Raw genomic sequence first — 18,418 nt, 5'->3', positions numbered from 1 at the left:
ATGGAAATCGATGCCCGTTTTCGCTATTACTTCCAGCACCCATGGTCCCGTCTTGTGGTGGCCTACCTGGTCACCTTCTTCAATTTCCTCATCTTTGCAGAGGACCCAGTCTCACATAGTCAGACAGAGGCACACATGATTGTAGTGGGCAACTGCTTCTCCTTTGTGGTGAACAAGTACCCAGGCGGTGGCTGGAATGTTCTGAAAGTGCTTATGTGGCTGCTGGCTATCATCACTGGTCTGTTTGCCGGAAAGTTCCTATTCCACCGACGTCTGTTTGGTACGTGCAACATTCATGCTTGTTTGTTTGATTTGTCTCGAGTTTTTTAAGAAGATCTGTTGCTTTGTGGTTTTGGTGTCATGTGTGCATTTAGCTGGGGTTGTGAAATTGAGATGTCACACGTGCTGGAGCTCATGTTTATATACACATGCTCATACACACACATATGCACACATGTGCATCCACATGCACACACACACACATATACACACACAGTGTTTCTGATATTCTATTTGTCACCACTGTCACTCAAATATGACATAGCAGAAGTTGACATATTGAGGTCACAATAGGACAAGGGTTGTCCCACACTTTCCCTACACTAAAACCCTTTTACCCATGTAATGATCCCCCATCAGGCATCTCATTCGTTGCCCTGACCCCTCCCCCCGTGATACATTAACCCTCTAAGACAATAACACCCTTCAGGCACTCACCACATACCTATAAACTCCAACACATTGCACCAATACATATTGCTCCCATACCTCCCTGTTAATACTCCGCACTCCTCCTGTCCTGTCCTCAGACTTTAGCTGTTTCTGGTGGTTCTTCATTCCCATTGGTTATTAACTTCATTTGCAGTTTTCGTAGTTCTGATGCTGTCTGTTCCTCTAATTTCTTGTAATGTTTTTTAACCAGTTACCACCCATGATTCCTTTTCTGTCACTGTAAACGGAGAGATTTGGCAGACGATACCTTAGAGAGGGGGAGTACAGTAAATGGCTATAATTAGGCGGATCATGGTCATGTGTCTTTCCGGAGTGCCTTCATCGAGCTGAAATAAAAGTGGGGTGCGGGGTGCGGGGGGGCGCATTCTTGGGATGTGCTCAACGTAATTATAGCAGAGTGCCATCTTTTCCAGGCACACATAGAGAGTGACTAGGCTCCTGTGTCGCTTATCATAATAAACCACCTTCACATGTCACTCAGCTCTGTTTATTCAGCTCCACTCTCACTGCACTAATTTTATAGAGCTCTTCCCGTTCAGCTCAACATTTGGAGCCGGTAGTCAATTCTTCAGCTCATATTTATTTCTTTGGAAACATTTGATATGAAGTTTTCGAACCCAAAATAGGCTTAAACAAAGTAATTCCTGCAGGAAATACGCAGTGACAATGGCAAAGATTTTTTTCAGCTTACAGGCCCGGCGAGGCTTAGACAGAGGCTTACGATGGCTTTGTTTGGGCTCTTAGTAACTCTTTTTGTATTTTATTTGGTAGAACTACGATTAAAGCATAACAGAACATGAGATTTGTTATGAACAATTTGTTCTGAATTAGCTGGTTACCATTTCACTGATGAATGACTTCTAACCAGAATCTGCCAATGAATCCTTGTTGAAGTTTTGGACCAGCTCCAGGCCTTTCCTGAAATGATATAAATTATAAAAATTGTCTTTGTTATTCAACTGCATGGATTGCTCTGGTTCAGGGATTGTTCAGTCTCTCCATGTGTTTTAAATGAAACAGAAGTAATGGTCACCACTCCTGTAGTGTAGAAATGCTAGATTTAGGTCAGTGAACCTACAGTGAAGGGCCATCAACAGTGGCAAGAGAACAGAAAATGCAGTGCAGTCAGGTGATGGTTAATATCAAAATGCTGTTCAAAACAGAGAGCCAGTGAAGCAGATGGTGCATGTCAGATGGAGAGGGAGAGAGAGAGAGAGAGAGAGAGAGAGAGAGGCAAAAAGAGAGGCAAAAAGACACAAAAGAGCAACGCTGAAAGAGTCAACATGAAAAAGAGAGGGGACAGAAGGCTGAGCAGAATTTGACAAAACATTTCTCAGTAGTGTTACATAATCCTAAAATGCAGCGGTGGCAGCGGAGTGGCAAAGTGCCCCTGCTCCTTCTCCCTCCTGAGAAATGTCATTCATAATGTATCCTTAACAACAAGAATATGCCTGCCTCTACATCCTAGAGCTGAACTCAAAGCCCTCTACTAGTTAAGCAGTTTTTACTCCCCAGCTATGCACTTCAGCCAACTTGCTCTAGGTTGGGCCTCCTTATGCAATATGTCAATTATGTATTATAAATGAATAAACATGACGTTATAAGCACCGTACCTGGGCTGATCAAAAGCTTACAGGGGCTATCTGCTGTGTAACGGCTGCTGTGAGTCATGAAAGAATGCTTTTGTGTAACCCACAGCATTCCTGGTATTTGGCTTTGGTCGCTAGTCGACCATGCGCCAAATTGCGAATAAATAAATGCAGAGATTTGTTGCAGGGCTGCTTGACACATTGGCTTCTTCATTTCATGATGACCTAGAAAAATCAAATGTGTACAACCACTCAGTTTTATGGCAAATTACTCCATGATTTGCCTCCGGCTTTGTCTCCTCTCGCTCTCTCTCTAGCTGTGAATGTGTGGTTGAAGGCATGCATGCATCAAATGTTTACAAACTTGTGAGAGACTGCATGACAACCCAAATATTAACCTTCACACTGTTACTATATGTACAAATCTCTCTGGGTTTTGAGAACATTAGTGTAATCACACCTTGCATCCGTCACAAAGATTATCTGTATTTCTGTAGAGATGTTTAGAGTACACATTTGTGAAATAAAAACAGCCCGTAGAATGGCTGTTTGCTCAAAGTGTTTTGACATCTTGTGTTGGATTGTTACACTGGTTTGTTTTCACCAGTGTCACATTCTTTTGTGGTCATACAAGGCTGATGCATTGTGGTCCAGCTGTGTGTCATAATGAAGAGATGGAGCAAACCTGTCCTCTTCCAGTTCTGTGACACAGACATCAATTCCTCTCACAAATGTTCTCTGACTCTGTGGGGGTGGGGGGCTGGTGTTTTGACCCCTCCAGAGTATAGCGCAGTGCTAAGAGGATGACTGATGATAACTGACAGGCTGTGTGTGTGTGTGTGTGTGTGTGTCTGTGGGAGGAGGGGTTAAGATTGCCCTCCAGATCTGTGGTTAACCCATGAGTTCATGTCCCCGTGTTATTCAAGTCTATCAGCTCTCTTCAACAGAGCACTCTGCAGAGGTGGCATGCCTCCTAGCTGCATTGCATTCACCCCTCCTGTTATTTCAGGCCAACTTTTTTTCAGAGAAATTTTTGTCCTTTGGACCGGCTTTGTCTGTGGTGCTTGTGAGAGAAAGTGATTGAGAACAATGAGGTATTGGAATGCCTTTTTGAATACTGATGGTGGATAACACCGTGAAACAATGCTGCTGTTATTGATCTGAAAGAGTTGTGTGTTCTCTGGGTCTCTAGTTGCTGATTTTTTGTTGAATACTTCCTGTAAATTCACCGATTCAAGTGACTCGTGTGATTACCACCTGTGACATTACATATGAACTTCGTTAACATTTGTGAATGTTTGTGCATAAACTCTTTTTAATATCACACTTTACAGATTGTAGTTGCATTTAACTTTATTCTAGCAAAATTGTACCATGTATGTATGTTTGATTTTGATTTGTTTCACTGTGTGCATATGTAGGGCATTTTAGCTTGTCATGACCTAAAATATATGGATAAAGTTTCCCAAAGGAGATATCAGAGCAAGACTGGCATAAATAGCGAATGAATCTCATGAGAATGGAAAGTAGGTTTCCCACCAAATTCAGTTGGTGAATAAGACCACGGCCCAACCTGATGAAAAGAGGATTAACACATACTACTAAAAACATCCCCTTCTTTGGTATATGTACAGTATAAAAATGTCTTATTGTTGGCATAATATATAAATAAGGATATTGTGTATTTTCCTACCAGGATCTAACCGTGTGATTTAATCCAGGACATCCTGTAGTTTTCACTTGAGTAATGTCTTCCATTTCTTGGCCTTAATTGCTGACTAGTGAACTGTTGAATGGACCTCAGGTTCCCTGTGGTCCCTGTACGGGTTCCCCTTTGTCCGATATTCTTCTCTCTGTTTCACAGTTCTTGCCCTGGGCGATACCATCTGTGTTCTGTCACATTCTGTTACTGTGGTGCTGTATGGGCAGAATGCATGAGTTTGTTTTGGGTGATTTTCCAAATGTGTATGTAGGGCCTTTTCTCCCTAACTCTTAACGTTCTCTGTGTTTCTGTGTGGTATGTGTCGATGTTGAGAAAACTGTGTGTATTTTATACACAAGAGTGCTGAGAACTTTCTCTTGGCTTTATTTGGCTTTATTTGAGGATGTGATTGTGTCTTTTGATATAAAAGATTAATTGATCCTCTTCACTAAAAATGACCTTATCCTAACATATATTTTCCACTACTATGGACAAAATCTACAGCTGAATAAAGACCCACCTGCATCAAAAGACCTCATACTCTTCTTGTGATCATACTGTGAGAAAATTAATTTAGGGTAGGGTTTCCTTACCCAGTCTACACAGCACTCTCTCCTGCAAATTTTTGTGTCAAATTGTTTGTGCTTCTAGGCGCATACCTGCTTTAGATGATCTGCTGCTTGGAGTAGTTGTGAGAACTTGAGTTAAAAAAAAAAAAAGGTGAGAGAAAAAGGAACACAGATTTATGGGTACTCTCCCTGTCTGCTGTATTTCTGATCACTAGAGGGCGACATCAGAGCAAACACTCACACCGTTATGGTACTCCAACCATGACTAGCACTTGATTAACATAAACTAATTACATTCAAAGAAACTTTGTTGTATTTGAACTGATCAGTTCAGGTCTGGTGAGTGTGAATGCGCTGAAAAACACTGAACAAATGACATGATAGATAACAACATTGTGAATGAAAGTGAAAGACAACGTTGTTTAGAAAAGAAAACTCCCAGCATTTATAAGCATATTAGCTTCACATAAATGTGGTAAAACAGTGATTTGTTGCTTCTAATTGAAAATATACACCACAGCCAAAGTGCTCTCATGTACTTTCTCAAAATAAGACTCACAGGCATTCTAATGTGAAAACAGCATAATTATTGAGCTTATTCAGTATACTCAGTATCACTGGTCCATAAGTTAACTTGAACTGTCAACTGTGATGTTTGGCAACATGGTGCAGGCACTTTTCTTTCATTTTATACTGTACACAGTGTATTGCCAGATTCACTTAGCTTATTTAGCTTCACTTAGCTGCTTTTTTTCACCCCCCAATCCCCCCCCCCCCCCCCCCCCCCAACCAATTAAACATGTTTCTGTTTGATTAGAGAGAGATACTGTTGTTGTTTCTTTTGTGGTTTTTTGCCTTGTAACACCTGGCCTGATCATAGGTCCTCTCAGAATAGATGTGTGTAAGATGTAATAGAATCTTCTGTAGCCCACTGACATATTAACATGTGTAAAACTGCAGTGACTTATTGGTTAAACCATTTTAGGCTTCCAGTAGAGTATAGCTCATCCTTTTGTAGTTCTAATCGTATCTGTAACAATAATTTGATAATAATATACAAAGACATGAGCTATTTTGTGGTGACATTTCAAATGTCATTTGTATCCATATGAATTCAAGTATTTTTGAATTCACATGTAATTTTGTAAGACATTAAAAAAAAAAAAAAAACATCAAACAGCCAGTTTTGCTAAGGTCAGTAAGCAAAGCAAACAGAATAATGAGGAAATTGGCTTGTTGGTTTTTGTAAGATAAACATTGTAGCTGTTATTTGCTCTCATTCAAATTTTAGTGTATGTTCTGATCGAATACACACGCACACACACACACGAGCACACAGATGGACGCACACTGTGTTAGCTGTACATGCTCTTGTCTCTCAGAGGAAATGGATTCACTTGTGATTAATCATTAGGACTCACGGTTGCTGTGGCTACGCTCTCTAGAGACACAGCCTGGCCATGTTGGCTATTCTCTGGCGGCACTGAAACCTGCCTCTGATAAGACATGATGAATGAGAGCACACAGACACTTTTTCCCAGAGATCCTGGTATAGCTATGACTGTGCGGCGTTTGGGCAGCCTTACTAGGCTGGAGGTCCCAGAAGGCTTGTATGTAATGCAGTTTGGGCCTTTGCCATATGTTACCTACAATATGCTCCTCAAACAGAGATGAATGTGTTAAATGTTTATGGAGATTCTTTTTATACAGACGCAAGGCTCTGTGACACAAGTGTCAGTTTGTGAAAGAATGTTAAATCAATGTTAAATTTGAAAGAAATGTTTTTTTTTAAGATTCATGGTTTTGCTCATTTGAACTGTGAAAATTTAGTAACATGTAAAATAAAAAAAAAAAGTTGAGAAAAAAGGAAAAGGTAGGATATCCTCATCTTGTCTTATCTTACAATGTTTTTATGTGGAAAATTTAGTTTAGTGTTATTTATAAAAGATCCGAAAGGAAGAAAACATTAAAAAAAACATTTCTACAAGAATGAAAAAAACAAGAAACGGATCATTAGTACACCGACAGCAGTAGCCAGCAACAACGTGATTAATGATTTATGTGACATTTCTGTGCTACATATTGGACATCAAAATATTTGAACATTGAGTGTGGATTTTCCACCCTGTAACTTGTTGTTGCTATCTCTGATTCAGGCATATGTCCTAGGTCACTGTTATGTGATAATAGTGTGCCAGATGGAAAGAAAGTAAATCTGTTGATAATGATGTTAATATTTGCAGCAATTCCTCCTTTAGTTGTGTTGTTTTCATCCCAGTATGGCCTGCCTTTTATTGTGGTAGTTGGTAATCAGAGAATAGATAGCAATGCTAATAATGAATGATGTCAAAACAGAAATAAGGGTCTTGAACAGTTACAATCCAAATGAGTGAGCAAGCTTTAAGCACAAATGTGTTGATTTCCTCTCGAAGACTTTCCCTTGAATTTCCCAGCGAATAATGGAGCTTGACTATGTTCTCACCAATTCTCAGCTGAAAAGTACTTTTGAAATCCTTAGAACCACAGCTTTAAGTGCAGGTAAGCCTTTGGCATAAAAATAGATTTTTTTACTCATTTCTTTTTGTCCACAGTGATTATCCACACCACACTATGTATCGTGTTCACTTTTCAGCTAGGGACAGATTGGTTTTTTTTTTGTCTTCTCATACCTCCACTCCTACTCTCCTATTTTGCCTGCAGCACAATGCTGTGTTTCCTGTCCTCAGGGCCTGCAGGCTTCTTTGGAACCTGTCACTAGCCAGGATAAAGAGAATTGGATCTAGGCAGCAACTCAAGCTGCACAAAGCCTCCAGGAACTGGTAAGCAGCATAGAGCGAATCTGCATTGTCCATTGTCACCATCCCATGATCACGCATGATGACGAGCGTCACGATCATGATGTGATATGGCGCGAAGGATACAACGAACACCAACAGGGCTGCTGTGATCAGCAACAAAGGCTTTTCCGTGAACTTCTTTCCACCTCTAGGCAAGGTTCTGAGCACCCTGACGATACTAGCGTAGAAAGTCAGGATCACAATAAAGGGCAGCAGAAAGCCAATGAGTGTTCGTAGCAGAACGAGACATTTCACGTAGGATATGGGACCCTGGATATTGTCCATGCAGGCAGTGACGTTTTCCGGACGTGTAAAGGCGAAAGTGACAAAAAGATCGGGGATGGAACCTAACAGAAGCAGGGCCCATGCGAAGCCGGCACAGAGTTTGGCTTTGCCTGTATCCCACCAGCGTAACGAGGCTAAGGGGTACACGGTGCCTGCGTACCGGTCAAAGCTTATCAGCATAAGGAACAGGATGCTACCATACACGTTGATGTTGAAGACAACCTTCTTGAGCTGGCAGAAGATATTGATGCTGGAAGGTGGCAGGCGCTTGAGGTTGAAATAGATGGTGAAGGGCAATAGGACCAGCCACGCTGAGTCACACACTGCCAGATTGAGCAGGAAGATGGTGCCAGTCGTGCCCGTGCGACGGAAACATGTGTAGTTTAGGATGGCCGCCATGTTTCCTACAACCCCTACAGGCACAGTGATGGTAAACAGCACCAACAGCACATAACAATACCACTGCCCATCTTGGAGCTGGCCGCAGAAAGCAGTGGAGTGGTTCAGATAATTCAGGAAAGGTTCTTCAGTTCCTGTATGTGGTTATATGGAAATATGTCAGGGCAGACAAGGCAGGAACTAATCTCCAGTTTTCATAAAGCACACTTTTACTCCAGCTTAATCAAATGCACTGTTTAGTGTGTTAAAACATACATTTCTGACAAACATTTTAGAAAAGAAAATTCATCCGCTGACTTCGAAGCAATGCTTCAAAGTAACGAGTAACGAGAACCTTCATAGAAATGTAGTGGAGTGAAAAGTACAAAATTTGTATTTCAAATGTAGTGGAGTAAAAGTCATAAGTTTCCAATAAATAAATAAATAAATAAATAAATAACACTCAAGTAAAAGTACTCGAAAATGTACTTAAGTACAGTACTCATTAATGTATACATTAATATGTACATTCGATACTGTCCACCCCTGAGTGTCCATGATTATGGTCAGGATGGCTTCAAGAAGAGGCCTTAGTAACTTAACAGTGCGTGGGAAATGGGTCATCTCTCACAGTAGTCTAGACTCTAGAGAATTACAAGTGCTGTTTCATGAACAAAATACTCTTAATTGATGACATAATTAGAAAAGAGCAACTGTATGAAAAAAACTTTATCTAGGCTTATTATTTCTACATGTTAATGTAGAACACTTACAGGCGGAGTGTGGTGTAAAAAAAAAAAACATTTGCAGGTCAGTCAGCCACAAAATTTCAACCAAGGCCACAACCCCTCATTAGAATTAGAGACTGATATTTCAACAGAGTAGAAAACCAGACTGCTCATCAGACTCACACCTCAGAAAATGCATTTACAAGACTAGTAGTTCAGTAAACACATTCAGTGGACCACCAAGCAGTTGATACAAGCATGTGGTCAGCTTAATTGTCCTCAACCATAATCTGTCTTTTGCCATTTCCTGACAAACAGCAGATACATGTATGGCTAAGTAAAAAGCTCTGTTGACTCTGTTGACTGTAGCTGTGCTCTGGCTACAAAGGCCTGGGGTCATTCAATGAAGTTGTTGCTGGCATTTTCTTGGCATGCTTTGGGTTGACTCATTTTCTTAATAGGTCAGTTCAGTGTTAATGGCTGTTTATTGTGACGGGTGACAAGCCCCAGTGCATTTTACAGGAGATCTATTCTGGGACAGCTGTCAAAAATAAAAGCATTACCCCTACAGATCAACTGTCGTCACTGATGGGCATAACATTGATGCTAGCTATAATTTGCTGTTCTTCAAAGACATCAGATCCAAACAGCCAGCCATTAATGGATGCCTTGGAAAGACGCCTGAAGCCACGTCTTCTGCCTCTTTCAAGGAGGTCTGAATCGTTTTTCCTCACACATGAAAAAAATGTTCCCACAGTTTGCTGACGGACCTCAGACACTCAGACCCAGCTGCAGGATTCTGATGTAACTAACCACGCTGGCTTCTCACGGTTGTCTGGTGTCTCTGTTAAACAGTACTCTTTCCTTTGTGTTCTATGTGTACTTTTCATACAGTTACCAATGAAATAGCCATCGCTGCCCTTAGCTGAATTGATATTCTTCTTGTAATCACTTGAGGATATAGCATATGGATATTAATAGCTGGTGCTCTGTTGCATGTGCAAATATCTCAAAAACAAACCTATCCTGAAATTCTGAGGGCATGTTCAGAAAAACTTGCCGGTGTCTCCGGGAAATCCCCTTATAATTACTGTAAACCAGATGTTCCATTACTTCTACTTTCCCAGTCATGGCAGTGAATGTTTATATACAAATAAGCTCATCGTGACCTCATGAAAAGATCTTGACAAGGTTGCAACACCCATTCAGTAGCTTCAGTCGATATTTTGAAACAAATTTGCAAGATTGGCACAATGAAAATATACACTGATAATTACATTATTCTATGAAAATTATACAGCAGAAAACTCTACACCTGTCTAGTAACATACAGATCCACAATTGTTCTCACTGTCTGTGTTGGTTTTATAGTAAAGCCAGTAGTTCAGTGGAAAATATGTAGACCCACAATACCATATCTGCAAAGTTTACACAAATTTCCAGTATTACTGATCTGGCGTAATAGATTTTAACAAACTGTTTTTGCCTCATTCAGTGTAGCCTCATTAGTTTGACTTCTGACTCCCCTTTTTTTGTTCTTATTTCACAACATTTCAACCATTTCTGTAGTTTGAATTGGGGGAAAATGATTCCCTGCATTTGGTTTACGCCTTAATATTTTCTCTTTATGCTCGTGTCACATAATTATTATCATCTAATTGAGAACAAACAGCTTCACTTTCTGTGTAATTTTTACATTTTGTAGTATGAATTGTTGATCATCCCAAAAAACAATGCTAGCTCGCAGGAGTGTTTTCATTCACATTCACTCAAACTGTCGGTTTTACATAGTTTTAATGACAAAATGTTTCATCTGTTAAAAAAAAGGATCTGATATTAAAATTGTAATAGTCCACATCAAACTCTCAAACATCACCATCTTGAGCAATAAACTGAATTTCATTAACAGGGATGGCTATGCAGGTGTAGATTATGCAGACATCTGCATTAGTCTGCATTAGTTTCAGAACCATTAAAAAAAAAAAACATAAAATCTGAAAGATTGTGCTTTAATTTGTTCTTTGTTCAGCAGACAACAAAGATATGACTATACACTGAAGTATATTATGATGAGTCTTTTTTGTGAAAGGGTGTGTAGAGTTCATTGCTTACCCATTTTGTAGCGAGATTCATTGATGAAGAGAGGCATCGTGCTGGTAGCATATGGTCCTGTGATTCTTCTCTGTCAAACAACTCACTGTATCTCATCAATCACGGAGGGCGTCGCCACTGTCCGAGTGTTTGTGTGGGTACTCTTGGTACTGATGTGTATGCTGTTAAGAAGGTTTTGAATGTGTGTGTGTGTGTGTGTGTGTGTGTGTGTTTGTGTGTGTTTAAGGAAATTCTCTACTTTAGAACAGGATGTTATGCCCCTACATGCCTCACTAAATGCTTGTCATTGAAAGTGGGCCGTCACCCACTTTCTGTCATTCAGATGTGTGGCTGTTTACCTCAGACACTTTTCTCTCCTTTTTTCTTTTTCTTTTTCCTAACAGATGTGTGTGTAGTTTTAACAAATATTCCACCACTAGATGGAGGTGTCTCATAACTTTAAGAACTATCAATTTTTTTTTTTATGTGTTTGTGTGTGTGTGTGTGTGTGTGTGTGTGTGTGTGCACGCGCATGTGTGCATGTGTGTTTGTGTGAGTGTGTGATCAGTAACTGTTGCTGAAATACAGAAAGGGAGAGTATAACATATCCAACAGTCAAGATTATTACGTATATCAAACAAGAACCAGTACAATTAAGACAGTAGTCACACCTTCACAGCACACTAGCAGTAAATGGTACACATTAAACATTTATATATTAGTTTTTACAGATAAAATGTCAGTTTGAATCCATCTCAGAGGCCACTGACTATACAGGCTACTCCTCACAGACATGTCTTTTAAGGCATGAAACAATCTGGGTATGAGGGCTTTGTTTCATGAACACTTCAACCTAATTATTTAGATTGCTCCACCATTCATGACCTCTGCTGTTTTTCTTTCTATTTTTGCCTCAGAGTCAAATTACTGTGCGAGAACTCGCTGTTAGAGCATGAGATTGATTCAGATAACTCCATATCTGCTCTGAATACGTAATTGTGCCTTCCTCATCTCCCCTGACTTGATTAAACTGGGAGAAAATTCTATTCTTTCTAACTCTTACAAAGTACCCCCTGACATTTACAAACCAGCAGCGCTATAAGGACAACGGTGACCAGAATAGTAATCCACCCATGCAAATCCACTTCCTTTTTATAAAATGTGACATGTTTGCTCAAGACTAATATCTAATAAAGGTCCATTAATTTAGCCACATTACTGTCACGGCATGTTACGGTCTTCTCATACTATTGAAAAATTATGAAATGCTATTCAAAGATACCTTTAGGGAGTACATGATAGATTTTGGATGGCTCTGCTACAAAATTACTGTTATTATATGTATGCATTATTTTATGGTGTAATTGGACTTGACTTGACAGGATAAATATTTAATAATTTCAACACCACCATTTGAAGGTATATATCTGCTTTTATGGAGAGACAAAAGGTAAGCTATACAGTTTTTTTTTTTTTTAATTCATTCAAAAGGTATCAGAAAAACGAAGTGGTTTTAGAAGAACTTTTAATGCGCTACAGTTGTCGAGAAGATTGAGACAAAGATATTTATGTCAGCCACTGGAGCTGCTAATTTAGTTGCTAGGTGCTTTGTTACATTAGTATGCATTAACATGCTTATTTCTCTCTCTGCTGATAGACCAGCAATGTTCTCTGCCATATTCTGCCTTTCGCATCTGATGCCTCCATCACTCTGATGGTCTAGCTTTGTTTTATTGTCAGTTTGATATTGTTACTGTTAATCTATGAAAAGACAGAGTTTTGTCTAAACAATGTGGCAAAGATCACATTGTTCTTCAGCAACTAGCTAAGAGAGGATCTAATTGAATTTGCCCAAATCCAGTTCCATCATATTCATCATAAGTATGGATGTGTACTTGGACAGATTAGATCATTTGAAGTGCCTCTATTTATACGACTGCTCTCAACCTGAACGCCGTTAGCCAATGTGCTTAACACTGACAGATGACGGTTGCTGACCTGTTTTTTTCTTAAGCGAGTGTTTGTTTTAGTGGAACTGCCGTCTGGCTGCTGCTCTGAGTTATGGCCTGTGTGAGTTTTTCCTGATGTGGCTGTCTTGCCATCAGCGTAACACAGTCAGCCCATTTATTTCCCCATGCCTGTGGCTGGGGGCTTGTCTGACATGTTACTGTACGGTGGCTCTCTCTCCCTCAGCCGTCACCAGCTGTAAACTCAGGGCTTCACAGCAAGATAGCAGCTACGCTCAGTGTTACACAGAAATAACTGTGATATTCTGTTGATGGTAGAAATAAGTTCCTGAGGCTGATATTCATTCATTCATTTATTCGTTTGTACTTTGTCGAGTCAGTGAGTCCCAGATAGATACAAACTTCTCATGTATCACACTAAGGCCTGAAGAAATATTTTTATGATAGGTACTGCCAGTAGAGTGGTATGAATAGCTTATAAATGATAATATGATAGGTACTGCCAGTAGAGTGGTATGAAGAGTTTATAAATGTTTATATGATATGTACTGCCAGTAGAGTGGTATGAATAGTTTATAAATTATTATATGATAGGTACTGCCAATAGGGTGGTATGAATAGTTTATAAATGTTTATAAGATATTTACTGCCAACAGAGTGGTATGAATAGTTTATAAGTGTTTATAAGATAGGTACTGCCAACAGTGGTATGAATAGTTTATAAATGTTTATAAGATAGGGTACTGCCAGTAGAGTGGTATGAAGAGTTTATAAATGTTTCTGTGATAGGTACTGCCAACAGAGTGGTATGAATAGTTTATAAATGTTTATAAGATAGGTACTGCCAGTAGAGTGGTATGAATAGTTTATAAATGTTTATATGATAGGAACTGCCAATAGAGTGATATAAATAGTTTATAAATGTTCATATGATAGGCACTGCCAATGGAGTGATATTAATAGTTTATAAATGTTTACATGATAGGTACTGCCAACAGAGTGGTATGAATAGTTTATAAATGTTTTTATGATAGGTACTGCCAACAGAGTGGTATGAATAGTTTATATCAACTCCTAAAATAGCATCTGCTGATATGACAGAAAGTGAGGAACTGTTCAGGACAACTGAACTGTTTAACCTTTTTAGGAGGAATTTTTCTCTCAAGATAGCTCTGTTTGAACAAACCTTATGTACTACCCAGACTAAGCAAGTTGTCTCTGAGTTTCCTGAAACATGTGCCTGGGGGAGGGACTGTTTTGTTATTGAAAAGTTATCCTCCCTGAGCTTACAGTAATCTCCCCTGGGTTATATCATTAGCATTAGCCCTTGCCTAAGCCTTGCTCTTAGCCCAGCTACACTGAAAAAAACCTGAGAAAGTACAAAGACAGTCACTGTCTCTTAACGGTACGTGGAGGCGCCTTGAGCATCTTAAACCTCAACCGAAATGAAAAGCCTTGTTTAAGTAATTTTCTGGCATTGATAAGAGTTCAGCTTAGATAATTTCCAGTTATGGCATATATTCTTTGTGTTTTTAGGAATGTGACATTTCTGTACTTTATTGTCTATGGGAGTTTTTTCTCTGACTTTACATTTATTTTAAGGTTGGCTCTTTAGGTGGTACATCACCGCCATTTTTCAGCTTGTCAAACAGAATGAAATAGCCCGATGAATAGCCTCAGTGCTTAAAAACAATTGCCATGTTCACTTATCTTGGTTGAAACCCCACTGCTGAAGGCGTGTACAGTCAATAAGGTCCAAATGGTTTGGTGTGACGCAATGTGCACAGGTTTGTATCATTTCAGGGTTGATCTATGCTGCATAATTGAACTGATTTGCATGAATGAACTTAATTACTTTGGGTGCCAACAAGGCCTTTCCTGTCATGTAAGTGCAGGATGTATATCAGCAGATTTGGCTTTTCTGACTTTTAGGAGTTTGCTCTCCTGATTTAAGATCACTCGGGCTGTGGTTAAGTCTCAAGTGACAAAAATATTTCTGTAAAATAATGATTTGACGTCCCTTTCCCATCTATGTCCAGGGTAGCTGTGCCACCTGCTACTCTGCATTTCTGTCATTTTCAGGGCAGTTTGAGGGCATTTTCCTTTCCTCTCATGAATGTGATTTGTGTGACTAGGCTCAGTTGAAAGAGATAGCCTGTCTTTTGCCTCCGGAAAAAAAAAACCCTGCTTTTTCCTAGCAGGACACAGATGAATAATCAACTACATTGAGATATTTGACTTCCAGCTGAGGGAGCTATGAGAAGTTTTCTGTGCTTTTCAAAAGTCATACATGAAAAGCCTGTCAATAGAGCCTTTTTTTCCCTTTTAATTTTTAATTTATTTTTGACTCGCAGGCTCTTTAGCTCTAAATTTTTAAACAAATTAGGAGAGGTTAATGTGTGAAGTTTCGTTCTAAGCTATACAGCAGAGAATCATACTTGAATTCTTTGCCTAGTTCAGGTTCTTCATGTGAACTTTTTGCTAGCTCAAAGTTGCTGAAATTTTGAATATTTAAAGGCCTAAGTTTTTGCCTTAGCACTATGGTGAAAAAAACATACATGAAAACCTTTGCAGTTTGCAAATTCAACTAAAAATATGTGGCACTTCAGTGGTACATACATTAATGTGGAGCATTATCATAATATACATTCAGTCTAACGCCTGAAATAGGTAGCACAAGTGACACACAAAGTGTGTGATTTAGAGCTGCTGTCCCAGAAGCATTCAAAAAAACAGTCTCCATACAACCCAGATTGGAATGGGTCAGGATAAAAAAGCAAAGCTCCCAAGACGGCTTGAAGAGAACAATGAGAGAATCTCTAAGGAGATTCTGGTATTAACAAGTCCACAGCAGCCTTTCATCTTCCCAGTCCAAATCTATAGGGTATCTCAGACACATCGACTCTATATGCTACATTAGATTTAACGAGCACTTAACAATCCTCTCTTTCTCCTTTCAGGTCGATTCCTGCGTCTGAAGATGTTCCGCGAGGACCACGGCTCCTGGATGACTATGTTCTTCAGCACCATCCTTTTTCTCTTCATCTTCTCCCACATCTACAACCTCCTCTTGCTGATGACAGGGGGCATGGGGTGAGGTTCCTTTCATCGTTTTTTCCTTCTTCCTTTGTTCGTTTTTCTCATTCTTGTCTGGGATTGATTGATTGGGATGTCTTGCTTGAGTGGAGACGCCCTCTCCCTCCAATCAATCAGCGTGGCAACTGGAGTCAGGAGGCAGACAGTCCGAACAATCATCATCAGTTTCACTATATTTTGTAGTGCCATTAAATGAGGAGAAGCCAAGAGTGAGCAAATGCGTTTGTTTAGAGTAAACAGCAACAGGAGCTTAAAAAAAAGGAGAATCCACATTTCTTTGCCTCCAGATTATGAGTCACGACGGCCACCTGTCATACTGTAGATTCCTTTTCACACATCACTTGCTCTTGATTTTAATTGTGCATTGTCTTTCTAGTCATAGGGTCTCCTTGAGCTGATATACTTCACAGTCCAGATTTTATTGTTGCCTTGCTTTGATGAATTGAGTTTCTCTGAAATTCATTAGCTAATAGCTCAATAAACTGTTTTTTTTTTCATGGGGTGGTGTCCTCAACCTCTTGTTTATAGGACATTGTTGGGATTTATTTGTTGTTTTCTTTGTCCGGACAGTAGATCCTAAACCTGCAAACCTGCACTGCAAATTGTCAGTGGCCATTTAGACCTGTGTGTCAAGAGACAAAATGAATGGTCCACTTAAAATGCCTGGCTTCTTATTGCAGCTCTAAGCCAAAAAACTGTAAATAATCTCAAATTAATGTCCTCTGTTTTTGTTCACGCGATAGATTTTTCATGTCTCCCTCAGAGTGAATAGGTCTGGCTATTATGGATCCTCTACATCCTCTCAAGGTCATTTGGTGCTGAAAAGAAATCTCATCCTGTTAAAATGCCTGCACTAGGTCTGATATTTGTTTCAAAAGGTCTTGTCATAGGCCAACTGAGCTGAAAACAAATGGTAGAGTCTCAAGCTACTCAATGTTTCCCAGCACACAAAAAAAATAGTTCTGCCATTATGTGGTTTGCACTTTTTTTTCTCCAGATGTACCCTCTAAAAATGTTGCATATAGGAGGTTTGATAGACACTGGTCTCTGAGTCGGATGTATTAGAGCTTCAATAGAACTGATATGAGAAACATCCTAGTCCACCCTAAGGACCGAACTGGGGAATTGTAATTTACAACAAGTGGTTCCTCCCTCTGGCCCTTGTGTTTACCATATGTTGACAAGACTGTGCAGAAGCCAAGCCCAGAGGAGCTGTGGCCACAACCACCCCCCCCACCTTTTTTCTTTTTTTACAGAGTTAGGGAAATAGTTTTGTGTGAACTGCTCATCCGTCACAGCGACCTGAATCACGACACTGACATCCATCATATCTGAACAGGAAATGCATCACTGAGTGTCACTGGCCCATGTGGCCCATGGTGACAGGAAATTTCTGTGATTGAGAGTGCACAGGGATGGTGTAAAGGTTTACTGTGTGTTGCTCTTAAATGTCCTACTGGACAAGCCCCTGGATATTTTAATATTGGAGTTGATTTTTTGAAGGTATATGTACTTACAACAAGCCTGTCTTGTATGTCATTGCCTTTTAATGGACCTTTCAGGATGATGTTGAACTCTGCTCTGTTCCTGACCATTACTTCAACACAGCAAACACCACTTCAAACTGTAATTTCTCTTTAAACAACATAGATGTAAATATATACAATTATTCAAAATATAGAAGTTCACATTATATCTGTAAATTGTATCTATACATACAACATTGTTTGTTTGCAGGCTTGGCTCTCTGTGTTTGACAAAAAGTGTCACTTCTGACAGAGTAGAAAAGATGTGAGGTTTGTGTAATTCTCATTAGCACTTTTTGGAACAAATAGGTGGCGCTGTTGTACAGGGAGTGGCCGCACCACTGAGCAATGAGCCATGATTATTAAGTCCTGTCCTATCTCTTGTCCCTGTTGCAAAGCTGTGTTTTCTTCAGCCTCACAGTGTCTCTTTTTTCTGACATGTTCTTTTTTTCCCCCTCACTCATGTTGTCAGTGTGAGGACTCCGGCTCTGCCATGGACCATCAGTGTTTACATCTGTTTTGACAGCAGACCTGTGAGAGTCTTACACACTCTACAGGGACAGGATATACAGCAGAATGAATAGTGGAACAAACTGCAACAGAAACCACAAAGAGAGAGAGAGAAAGAAAGAAAAAGATAATGACAAAGGGAGGACGGAGAAAGGGGAGTTGGAAATCAAAAATGTGTATATCTGTATGACGTGAGAGAGACACAAGTAGAGAAGGAAAAAGAGAACAGACATACAGCAAAACAAAAGAGAAAATGATTAGTGTTTTCTTTGTATTTCAGACAAGCTGGCTGTTGGAGTGAAAATCAGGTCTGTCTTTACAACACACATGTCGTCCTCTGAAGCTGAGACAAGTTGCTCTCTTTTTCTCGGTGATTTTTTTTCTTTGTGAATGTGCACTGTGTAAATC

At 39.7% G+C, this 18,418-nt stretch overlaps 1 protein-coding gene across 1 annotated transcript in view; it reads left to right on the top strand.

The window, feature by feature from the left end:
• Positions 1–18,418, top strand: part of tmem117 (transmembrane protein 117) — a 37,027-nt gene continuing 18,609 nt past the window's right edge. Inside the window, exons 1-2 of the mRNA XM_030775878.1 lie at positions 1–280; positions 15,839–15,971. Coding sequence (XP_030631738.1) covers positions 1–280; positions 15,839–15,971 — 413 coding nt within the window. The remainder of the gene's footprint in view (positions 281–15,838; positions 15,972–18,418) is intronic.

This window comes from Chanos chanos, chromosome 5 (genome assembly GCF_902362185.1).
Source record: "Chanos chanos chromosome 5, fChaCha1.1, whole genome shotgun sequence".
In the NCBI taxonomy this organism is placed as follows: domain Eukaryota; kingdom Metazoa; phylum Chordata; class Actinopteri; order Gonorynchiformes; family Chanidae; genus Chanos; species Chanos chanos.
The sequence above is the reverse complement of the archived record's forward strand: the minus strand, read 5'-3'. Positions and strand labels throughout refer to the sequence as shown.